Below are 12,544 nucleotides of genomic sequence, written 5' to 3'. Positions count from 1 at the left end.
GCACATGCCTCATGTGAAAGGATTTGAATCTCTTCGATACTTTTCATTGATAAACAATATAAGAAATATATACACAGCTATTACTTGGTGATTACACAACATATCTCCTATTCTAGGTAAGGTATATACAGAAATAAATACATATAATTGGCAAGTAAATCATATCTCAATCATATCAGCATTAACGTCCATTACACCCCCGCAAGCTGACGAGGCGGTGGAGCACAGGAAGCTTGGACCGGAGGAAGGAGAACCGGGCAGATGATAAGCCCTTAGTAAAAATGTCAGCAAGCTGATCAACAGTAGAACAATATGCAACGAGTAACTCATTCCGGACCACCCTTTCACGAACATAATGATAGTCCACCTCCACATGACGAGTGCGAGAGTGAAAAACAGGTTTAGAAGCGAGAGAAAGAGCACTAATATTATCACACCAAAGCTTGGGACAAGGAGATGAAAGATGAAGATCGATAAATAAAGCACGGAACCATGAGAGAGTGGCAGCAGTGTAGGCAAGCTGGCGGTATTCTGCCCAGTACTGGAGCGTGAGACACCGCGTTGCTTCTTAGAACTCCAGGAGATTAAGTTAGTACCCATGTAAACACAATAACCACCAGTGGAGCGACGGTCATCAGGACTCCCCTCATAATCGGCATCAGAGAACGCACTGAGAAAGAGAGTGCTAGGCGAATAGAATAACCCATAAGTGAGTGTGCCATTCAGATAACGAAGAATACGTTTGACAGCGAGCCAGTGAGCAGTAGTGGGTTGATGCATAAATTGACACACCTAATTAACGGCAAAGGCAATATCTGGATGAGTGAGAGTTAAGTATTGAAGAGCCCCAACTGTACTATGGTACTCAGTGGGATTAGGAAGAGGATCCCCATCAGAAATGCTAAGACGACGGCCACTAATGGCTGGGGTAGGCGCAGGTTTAGCTTCATGCATGTTAACACGCTTGAGAAGGTCGACGACATACTTGGTCTGGGTAAGAGAGAGCCCAGACGGAGTACAAACAAGCTCCATGCCCAAGAAATAGTTGGCAGGGCCAAGATCCCTCATAGAGAACTGGCGGCCCAAGTCAGAGATAAGAGTGGTGATGCGAGAAGGATCAGAGCCAGAGCCAGTGACAAGAATATCGTCCACATATATCAACAAATAAATGTGAATGGAGCCTTGAGTGTACACAAAGAGAGACGAATCGGACTGAGAAGCAATAAAACCCAAGTGAAGTAGGTGCGAAAAGAAACAATGGAACCAAGCACAAGGGGCTTGCTTAAGACCATAAAGGGAGGGTCGTAAGCGGCAGACATGATCAGGATATGTGGGATCAACAAAGCCGACAGGCTAGCGCATATAAACCTCCTCATCAAGGTAGCCATGTAAAAAGGCATTCTGAACATCCAACTGACGAACAAGCCAACTAAACTGCATAGAAAAAGCCAAGATAAGGTGAATAGTAGAATGATTAACAACAAGACTAAAGGTTTCACCATAGTCGAGGCCCGGTTGTTGCTGAAAACCATTGGCCACCAAGCAAGCCTTATAACGCTGAATAGTACCATCAGAATTCCGCTTGACCCGAAAAACCCACTTGTTTGGAAATATATTCAAAGTGGGAGTACGAGGAAATAAAGTCCAAGTCCCAGCACGAAGAAGAGCACTAAACTCATCTTCCATGGCAAGACGCCATTCCGAAAGCTTATTAGCCTGTGAGAAAGATGTAGGCTCAAAAGAATCATCAGTAGAAACCAATGCATGATGCGCATATTTAGGATTAGGTTTACAGACACCAGCTTTAGCACGAGTAGCCATTAAATGAGTATTGGATACACTTACCAGAGAAGTATCAAAAGGAGGAGAAGATGTACCAGATGGAACAGGGTTAGCAGATGGAAAAGAAATTTTGCGGTGTGGGTCTCTAGAATATGTTTGTGAGAAACAAGAATGAGGGGGTGCAGGCCGGATGACTAGTGGGCTAGCAGAGCTAGGAGGAGAAGGCAGACCTGGGGGGATATGTGACGACATAGATGGTGAGCTTGGAGGAGGAGCGGACATAGTAGAGGGTGGTGCAGGGTCGGAAGGAGGCGGGTCAGGGGAAGTGGTCGGGGCAGCGGCTGGAGCCGAGAGAGAGGGTTGGGCTTGGAGGGTCGAAGGAGTGAGGTGGGAGGAGATAGAGCCGTGGGAGAGAAAAGTAGGGCCAGAGAGAAGTAGAGGCAGAGCAGTTGACAACGGAGAATTGTCCGGAGCAGGAGTAGCGGAGGCCTTGTGAAAAGAAAAAGAAAGTTCATCAAACAACACATGAGAGAAAAAAGACACGGTGGGAAGAAAGATCTAAGCAACGATGACCTTGATGATTTAAAGAATAACCTAAAAACACACACTTAGAAGACCAAAAATGCAATTTATTACAATTATATGGACGTAAGTAAGGAAAACAAGCACAACCAAAAGTTTTGAGAAAGGAATAATTGGGGACTTTGTGAAATAAGATTTCATAAGGGGATTTATGATAAAGTAATTTAGAAGGGAGACGATTAATTAGATAGACAGCGGTATGCATAGCCTCAGCCCAATAGGAAGGGGGCATAGAGGCATGGGCCAAAAGTGTGAAGCCAGTATCGACAATATGACGATGCTTGCATTCAGCTAAGCCATTTTGCTCAGGGTGATGAGGACAAGAGAAACGGTGATGAATGCCATGATGAGATAAGAAATCCTTAAATAAATTATTAGTGTATTCCCCACCCCCATCAGATTGAAAAGCCTTAATTTTAGTAGAGAACATATTTTCGACCAAGGCCTTGAATTTAACAAAATGAGAGATGACTTCAGATTTGAACTTCATTGGGTAAATCCAAGAATAACGGGAAAATTATCAACAAAGAGAACATAATAAGAAAAACCATAAATTGATTTATTTGAAGAACTCCACACATTGGAGTGAATAAGTTCAAGCGGTGCAGTAGAAACATAAATAAACGGACTAAAGGGTAACTTAACACTTTTACCCAATGGATAGGACTAACAAAAAAAAGAACTAGACTGAGAGCCAGAAAGCAGTAATTGATCATGAGAAAACAAAAATTGTAAAGTAGATGAAGCAGGATGACCAAGACGAGAGTGCTAGACAGAGCGACCGACACGAACACCTAGCAAAGCAACACGATCAGGCAAAATGTGAAAGGACTCATTCGGGTAGATGGAAAATGGATATAGGCCATTGTACTCTTGCCCAGAAAAGAATATTCCCAGTCGTCAAATCCTGGATATAATAGTAATCAGGGAAAAAGGTGAAGAAACAATTCTTGTCAGTAGCAAATTTATGAACAGATAAAAGGGGAAGAGAGGCATCAGGACAATGAAGAATATTATTAAGAGAAAAGGAAGAGTTACGAGAGTGACCAATATGAGTAATAGGCAAACCTGTTCCACCAAGCACACCTCCAACATTGTCGGAACCATGATACTCTCTAGCAAGGGAAAGATGGCTTAAGTCATTGGTGATGTGGGTGTTAGCCCCGGTATCAGCAACCCATTGTTGTGCGCCACCATGGGACAGATTGTGAGCGGTCATGCCTTGAAGACGGGTAGGAGGAGTAGGCACGGAAGTAGCCTTGGAAGGACAAACAGCAGCAACATGTCCAAAACCACGACAATTGTGACATTGCAAAGACCCACGTGAAGAAGAATTGGACCCAAAAGAGGAGTGAGGAGGGCCCAAGGGAGAAGGCCCAAGAACACCTTGACCAGAATTTTGGTGACGACGCGGCTGTGAAGAAGAATATTGGGTGAAGCTGTAAGACCCAAAGTTTGGAGAAGAACCAAAACGTGGGGCAGAGAGCGAGGTGCGACGATCAGAAGCACAACCAGTGAAGCCACCACGATCACCAAAACCGCGCCCACCACGGCCACCGCGACCACCACCGGAAGTAACCATGGCTGTCACACCAGAAGAGATAGTCGGAGAAGACGAAGCTTGAAGACGTCGTTCAGCCGATAGGAGAAGGGCTTCAAGGTCAGGCATGCCGATGGGTGTCTCACAAGCTTTAGCGGCAGCAACTGTATTCTCATAAAGTGGACCAACATTATTCATAACCATAGCTAGAAGATCGGATTCACGAACTGGAGCACATGCCAACGCCAAGTTATCTGTAATAGAGTGAATACGATCCAGAAAATCAGTGATGGAAGAATCACCATGGGTCGTGTAAAGCAAATCGCTACGAAGCTGAAGAAGACAATTTTGATTCGGAGAAGCGAAGCGGGTTTCAAGTGCCACCCAAGTGTCACGTGCGGTGGTTTTGGTAGCAACAGTAGCAAGAACTTTATGATGAATAGAACCATTGATGAGAGAGAGAACAAGTTGATCTTTCTGAACCCAGTCCTTATATTCGGGATTGGAGATGAGAGACAGAGGAGAAGACTCACTTTCCTTCGCCTTGGGGTCTGAAATGGTGGGAGAGGGACTCTGGCAGCTACCGTAGACATAGGAGAGCAAGCGGTGGCTGCGAAGAACAGGAACAATCTAAGCAAGCCAGGTCGGGTAGTTATCATATTCGAGACGAACAGAGATAATGTGACTGATGCTAGGAAGGTCAAGAGTTGAGAAGGAAGCCATGAGATCGAGAAAAGCGAAGAGGGGAAAAAAATAGACGATGGATCAAAGACGGTAAGTCTCAGGCTCTTGATACCATGAAAGGATTTGAATTTCCTCGATACTTTTCATTGATAACAGTATAAGAAATATATACACAGCTATTACTTGGTGATTACACAACATATCTCCTATTCTAGGTAAGGAATATACAGAAATAAATACATATAATTGGCAAGTAAATCATATCTCAATCATATCAGCATTAACATCCATTATCATGGTCCAGCACTACATAGAATTTAGAAATAGGGGCGTTTCAATGACCCTAACACTGGACCTATTGCTACCACACAAATCATTGGCTGCCAAATCCAATATTATGCATCACTTGTGCGCATAAACTATTGTGTAACAATCTTGCTTCAAGTCCTTCACCAGCTTCCATAAAATTGCCGTTGTCCTGCTTGCTTCATCATGTGATCCTTGAATTTTAAAGTTCCCCAATAATGTATCTTGCAGAAATATTGTTCTTCTAGTATTTTAGAGAGTATCATGGAAGCTTAACATACAAGAGTTTAAAGAATCTCGGCCCTCCCCTTGCAACCCCAGTTGATTGAGAGATTAATTTTGAGAGGTTGGTGGGGTTGGGATGTTGAACCATCAGCAACTACTTTCTAAAATGCCTACGAAGGCAACCATTGAACCTTTTTATTTATTTTTTATTTTTAATGAAATAGGGGGAAAGATTGAACTTTGTTTTTTGATTCCTTGTTTTGCAGTTCTCTAGCTTCCATGACCTTTGGCCTCTTCCATTAGAAAGATTTCATCACGAAGGTCAATTATTAGACACAATTTCAATTGAGCTGACCGTCGGAGAGTCTTTGATGAAAAACAGAAACAACTGGTGAAGGTAAATTTTAAAATGGGGTCAATTTAAGATCACATCATTGTGGTTTAGGCGTGCACACACCGATTCATGTCTCTTCAAACTTGGAAAACAAAAAGTTATACCTCATTACTCTGACACTCTGAACACCATTTTCGGCTTTGTACGAAACAAGTCTATTATAAATGTGATACGCTCTGTTTCTTTTTTGTTCAAAACGGCAGATTCCATACTAGTTGATCATCACCAAATTAGTTAACAGAGTCTTGGGTTTCAAAAAAAAAAAAAAAAAAGCAACAGAGTCCATGCCTATTTGCTCATGACCTAGCTGAAAAGGTCCATGTTAGCTCCAAGTTAGAACATGCCGGATTTGGAATATTTTGATGATCGCTTATCGGCATCTGTTGTGGACACATAAAATGTTTGGGAGGCGTCTGTTGGTATTCAACATGCCCTTCAAACATCTCTGTGACTTTTTTCATTGATGGACGATCACTTGGTTTCAATTGTATACACCATAAGGCTATTATGACCATCTTTCTTATTATTTTCATTTCATCTTCATTGACATCACCCATCACCAAGTCCTTTCCCTCGATATATTGATCAAACACCTTAGAAGGGAAGTAAATTTGGCTTGAATGCTTTGCCAAGGCATTCAAGTTCTTCCTTCTGCTTGCCATCTCCATCAGCAACATTCCAAAACTGTAGACATCAGCTTTGTACGAAACACCTCCAAGATTATTGTTGAACAACTCAGGAGCCATATATCCCATTGTTCCCCTAGCTGCCGTCATAGAGACAACGCTGTTATCTGTTGGATATAGTTTTGCTAACCCGAAGTCAGAAATCTTTGAGTTGAAATTCTCGTCAAGAAGAATGTTGTGAGGCTTGATATCGAATTGCAGAATTTGCATGTCACAACCTTCATGCAGATATTCAATCCCTCGAGCAACTCCAAGAGAAATCGCATACATTTTATGTATACTTCATTATTTTGAATAAATATATTTATCAAGCGATCCATTGGGCATGAAATCGTAGACTAGAGAGCGCTTCACCCTCCACACAATAACCAACAATTTGCACCACATTAACATGGTGAGTCCTCCCAATTGTAGCCACCTCGCTCATGCAATCTTGCCCGTTAGCTTTAGACTTGCCCAAAATCTTAATTGCTCCAAAACGACCAATGCGCAATTTTCCTTTAAATACACCACAGCCACTTTCACCCAGTTTGTCCTTGAATCTACCAGTCATCTTCTTAATGTCTGAGCAAGAGTACCTTATTGGGATGAAGTTGTTATCAGCCTGCAGAAAATCTTCTATGGTGCTATACATTGACAATTTCCTCCTCCGCCATTTATAGATCAAGAGCCAAATCACAAATGGAGCCCAAACATAAATTTCAAAATAACAAGTCCTGCGCAGTAACATTACTAATTAATCATGAGTAAATAAACTTTTTTTGGTGCTCTACATCCACAGATTTCAAAAGGCACCGGACATATGCCCTTGCCGATAATGCCAACGGAGGGTATCCATATACCTTCTGCAAAAAATACAATAAAGTGAACAGTATCCAGAGACCTGAGGACGTTTCAGAAGTGCAAAGCCTAAATATAGTAATATGATCAACTTTACACAGATTACCCGTTGGCCTAGCTTTTACTTTGTTAGTGTGTGAGCTTGCTCTAAAATGAACAATGCTTGACCATTTGAGGTGGTTTATATCAGAATAGCAAAATCATACTTGCAGTACTAATGACTTGGCTGCTACACTGAACGAACTTGAGTCCGAAATTAGAAATTTATCCGCAATTTTACTTTCCTCATTCTTTTTCAGTTTCCTACTTCTTTTATGAGATCAACAATCGAAGTTGATAGGAACTACATGGTGAACCATCTTTTGTGGTGAACGATGTGTCAATTATATATCAACTCATGATAATAGGTCAGTTACATTTTGCGTTGAGTTATGACACTAACACTCGTGAGCTGTTTTGTTGTTTTCAAAAAACTCCTTAAGGTTTGGGAAATTACATTGACACCCTCTGATGTTTCAAATTCCTTTAATCAAATCCCTTCTGAATGAAGTTGAAGTTTGACCCCAAAAACAATTGGCAATGGAGGGAGTAGCCCAACTCCATAACAAATATATAAAACACATACCATATAAGTAAATATAAAGTGCTAAAAGTTCATAATTTAATATTATAAGGGTAAATGGTAAAATGCTTATCATTTAAGTAAAACTAAAAATATAAAACACAAAACCCACTCAGGATGTGCCATTTAGCTCCATCTTTTAACCTCTGTTGTTTTTTCATTTGTTTTTAATAATTAAAACTAAAAATATAAAAGAAAAATTAGGTTTTAGACATAATTAAGTTTATTAATTAGTTTGTAAGATATTAGATATTTTAGTTTTAGTTTTAATACCTAAAAAAAATTTACTAATTTGGGTTAGCCCAAAGAGAGCCCAGATTCGTTGGCCCATTTGTAAACCTATACAGTAACTGACGCTTTTGCCCCTTTGTGTTTAAACAAGGCGCGACTTCTCTGTTTCGTTTTGGTTCTCGTTCGTTTTGGAAGCAGCTTCGTGTTCTTCTCTGTTTCGTCTTCGAGCTCAGTTGTTTGGCAGCAGATTTCGTCGTTTGGCAGTAAAATTTCGTTCGACGACGAGCAGCAACGACGAGCAGCAACGACGAAGAGCAGCAACGACGACGAGCAACGACGACGAGCAGAAACCACCACCAACAACGACAACCACTGACGACTATCGAAGCGATTTTCACTCTCTTGGGAAAAAAACAATAAGAAAATGACCCTCTAACACAGATTTGTCTTCGATTTTAGGGATTACACATTTTTGCATGTTGTTCTTTATGCAATGCAGTTTTTGAAAAAATGGATGAATCGTTGGATTCAAAACTACTCTTCGTTTAGGTTTTGCTTCGTTTATAGGGATTAACCATTCAAAATCGTTGGATTCAAAATTTCTGGTTGTTTGTAGTAGATTTTGAACCAGAAACTGCATTGCAGTTTCTGGTTCCATAATTCACTTTCAGAGTGCTTTTTGCTAGGGTTTATGGGAATGTTATAACTGATCATGAAGTCAAACGTGTTTTGATATTCAGTATTGTCTTTGCATTTTGATTTCTGGTTGTTTGTAGCAGATTTTGAACCAGAAACTGCAATGCAGTTTCTGGTTCCATAATTCATTTTCAGAGTGCTTTTTGCTAGGGCTTATGGGAATGTTATAACTGCTCATGAAGTCAAACGTGTTTTGATATTCAGTACTGTATTTGCATTTTGATTTCTGGTTGTTTGTAGCAAATTTTGTTGCAGAAACTGCAATGCAGTTTCTGGTTCCATAATTCAATTTCAAAGTGCTTTTTGCTAAGGTTTATGGGAATGTTATAACTGCTCATGAAGTCAAACATGTTTTGATATTCTGTTTTTGTTTGTTGTTTTGTTTGCATTTTCAAGGCTAATGGAGGTGTGTGTCATTGCCAAGTGCACATATAAGTCGGAAACCATCATGTTTTCAATTTCATCAGAGTCATCCATGGTTGATATTTTGAAGACTTTGTGTCTGAGGTTTAGGGGTTTGCAGTTGGGTTGTTTCACATTACGGTATTCGGTGCCCAGTTATCTGAGTTGTTTTCTAGAAACGGATAGCGATTTGGACTTGATGAGGACATTTTTGTTGATATCAAATGAGAAGACTGTTGATATTTTAGTGAAGGATTTATGCGGGATCAATGAATATAGTGGTGATTTTTGTGTAAATAAGGAGTTGATAGCATGTGAAAAGGGCGAGTCGTCGTGTTCTAGTACTGTCGAAGACAGAAACGAGTTTTTGGTCAGGTCGAAGAGAGCAAGTGCTAAGCCTTTGTTGTCAAATGAGTGGGAGACATACATACATCATGTGGGGCAGAAGTTTGACGGTGGTGCAGAGGAGTTCCGGTTGGAATTGTGCAAGTACGCTCTTGAAGTAGGATTTAATTTTTTATATGCCGGCAATGACAAGAAGCGGGTGGTTGCTGTTTGTTCAAATAAGAAATTGGAGGGTTGCAGCTGGCGTGTTTATGCTTCTCGTTGTGAAGCTACTGGCAGTTTTGTAATTCGGACGTTAAATAATGTTCATACATGTGCGGGTCGGATACGGGAATCAAAGAGTAAGATGATGAGGTCTCGGGTGGTGTCCTCCCTCATTGTGGACAGAATTCGTGCAAAACCAGAGCTGAAGCCAGTTGAGATTATACACGAGTTCAAAGATTATTATGGTATAGACATTTCATACTACCACGCATGGTTTGGCAAAGAGTTAGCTAAATTGGACGTTCACGGTGATGAGTCAAAGTCCTTCAACGAGTTAGTGTGGTATGCGGACGCCGTAAAGGAAACTAACACTGGTTCTCTCTGCACTCTTGATTGTGAAGCTGGAATTAATCGCTTTCGACGGTTTTTTGTGTCTTTTGGCGGTTGCATTGCTGGATTTCAATATTGCATACCCTTGTTGTTCATTGATGCTACGTTTTTGAAGAGCAAGTACAAGGGGCAGCTTCTCTGTGTTTCGGGAAAGAATGGAAATCAAGGTATGGTTACTGTAATGTATTGCAGATTTTCATTTGTTGCAATTTTAGCAGAAACTGCATTGCAGTTTCTTGTTTCATAATTCGATTTTATTAATATTTTTTGCATGTCTGTGGGAATGTTGTAACTGCTCATGAACTTAAATGTGTTTTAAACTTAGTTTTAGTACTTGGATCATGGATTTGGCTTTTGGTTTCCTTTCAAATTTGAGCAGATTTGTTTTCATAAACCAGACTGCAGTTTCCCTTTTTTGCTTATACTTGTGCTTTTGGTTTTGTTTTGCAGGGTTTTATCCTCTAGCTTTTGGAGTTGTTGATTCTGAGACAGAGGAGAATTGGACTTGGTTTCTTCAACATTTGGCTTTTATATTGCTACCGATGGGGAGAGTGGTGACCTTTTTCTCGGACCGCAATCAAGGTTTGTTAAATGCAATGGGGTTTGTGTTTCCCGAATGGCCTCATTCTTACTGTTATTATCACCTCAAACAGAATTTGATATCAAAGTACCCAAAGTCAGGTTATGGGAAACTGCTCCAAGACCGTGTTATCAATTTATTTAGTAGATGCGCATATACTGTTACGGAGGAAGAGTTTAAGGTAGCAATGGAGGAGTTGGTGATTGTTGGGAGTTCGAAAGTGAAGGCATTTATATCTGATTTGTCTAGAGATCACTATGCCAACGCATTTTTTCAAAGGAATGCGTTATGGGGAGATGGCAAACAGTTTAGCGGAGTCCTTTAATAATTGGGTTGGTGTGTTTCGAGATTTGCCGGTGCTACCTTTGATAGAAGGGATTCGGCAGAAATTGATGGTATTGAATTCTCAACGACGATTTGAAGCGGAGAAGTGGACAACAGTTTTGTGTCCGGAGATGGAAACTAGACTCTGTGAAAATGCGGAGGCCGGTAGGACTTGGGCAGTTCGTCGTTCTAATTCCACTGTTTTTGAAGTATTTGCTGATTATTCTGTGATGGTTGATCTCGAGCAAAGGACTTGTTCTTGCCGTCTTTGGCAAATTGACGGTTTTCCTTGCACACATGCGGTGGCTGCAATCCTAGCAAAGAGAGATTCAGTTTATGATTACGTGGAGTGTTACTACAAAACCGACTTCTTTTGAAAAGCCTATGAGAGTCCTATTTTTCCTATTCCAGATATTGGGAAAGGATTGGGCAGCAATGGTTCTGCAGCTTGAGTTGTGCTTCCGCCAATTACAAAGAGGCCAGCCGGAAGACCACCAACAAAGAGGATCAAAGTTTTTGGTGAATTTAAAAGGCCATTGAAATGCAGTCGATGCAGTGTTGCTGGGCACAATAGGAAGACTTGCAAGGCTATTATATGAACACTCCTTCTCATTTGACAATTTTTTATTTTAGATATGGTTTAGCGAATGTATAGTCAGGTTCTGCGTTGCACTTTTTGCAAAAACTGTATTGCAGTTTTAGTTGCTTGTAATTGGCTACACAGCTTCTAATTTGATATTGTGATTCTTTTTTGAAGTTAATGAAAATTATACAATTGTTTAATGAGTGGATATTCGTTTTAGGCTGCCATTCAATGCTTGTTTTCAGATTTTGAGCAGATTTTGTTGCAGAAACTGCATTGCAGTTTCTGTTTATTTCAGATTTTGTTGCAGACACTGCAGTGCAGTTTCTGTTTATTTGTTGCAGATTATGAAAATTATACAATTGTTTAATGAGTGGATATTCGTTTTCGGCTGCCATTCAATGCTTGTTTTCAGATTTTGAGCAGATTTTGTTGCAGAAACTGCATTGCAGTTTCTGTTTATTTGTTGCAGATTATGAGCAGAAACTACATTTCAATGCTGACCTACTTAAATATTTTTTGAACAAAGTTTTAGTACTTTGATTATGGCTTTGGCTTTTGGATTCTTTTCACATTTTTTGAGCTGATTTTTTATTTTTATTTATTTATATAAACTGCACTGCAGTTTTAATTTGTTGCAGTATTTTTGACCAGAAAATTCAGTGCAGTTTGTTTGTTTCCTTTTCGTTTTGTTGCATCCTGTTCCAAGATTATATTACAGTTTATATGTATAGGAAATATGTTCTCATATACCATAACTAGAAATATTTACAAACATCCACAAGAATTAAGATACATATTGCCTTGAGTTAACGAAAGGCAAATCACTAGAGACGATTAATTACACAGTTTTTGTGGTGTAGGAGTTTTGTGACATATTGTGCTCGATATTCATTCATGAATTTCTTGTCCACGCTTTTTTGAATGGGCTGTCCTTGTGCTATTTTATCCATATAGAACATGACGAACATGCCGCAATCCAATCTGCAAATGAAATACGAGATTAGTTTTTTTTGCTTTTGAATGATTTCAAATTGTAATGAATAGTTGAGTAGACACAATTCTTACGAAGATACAGTTTGTTGAGCACATTCCATGTCATCCTCAAATGGAAACTGCAATGGATTT

The 12,544-nt window shown here is 40.1% G+C and overlaps 1 protein-coding gene and 1 long non-coding RNA gene across 2 annotated transcripts; one reads left to right on the top strand and one right to left on the bottom strand.

The window, feature by feature from the left end:
* Positions 1 to 8,988: 8,988 nt before the first annotated feature.
* On the top strand, positions 8,989 to 10,834 carry LOC117618090. The gene is made up of 2 exons (XM_034347716.1): positions 8,989 to 10,096; positions 10,380 to 10,834. Exons 1-2 carry the CDS (start codon positions 8,989 to 8,991, stop codon positions 10,832 to 10,834), a joined length of 1,563 nt encoding a protein of 520 aa, XP_034203607.1.
* Positions 10,835 to 12,150: 1,316 nt separating this feature from the next.
* On the bottom strand, positions 12,151 to 12,536 carry LOC117618487. The gene is made up of 2 exons (XR_004584468.1): positions 12,485 to 12,536; positions 12,151 to 12,400 (listed from the first exon to the last, which is right to left on the bottom strand). It is a non-coding gene; the product is annotated as an uncharacterized LOC117618487 (long non-coding RNA).
* Between the last annotated feature and the right edge of the window lie 8 nt (positions 12,537 to 12,544).

This window comes from Prunus dulcis, chromosome 2 (assembly GCF_902201215.1).
Source record: "Prunus dulcis chromosome 2, ALMONDv2, whole genome shotgun sequence".
In the NCBI taxonomy this organism is placed as follows: Eukaryota; Viridiplantae; Streptophyta; class Magnoliopsida; order Rosales; family Rosaceae; genus Prunus; species Prunus dulcis.
This window is presented reverse-complemented; position numbering and strand designations above follow the sequence as displayed.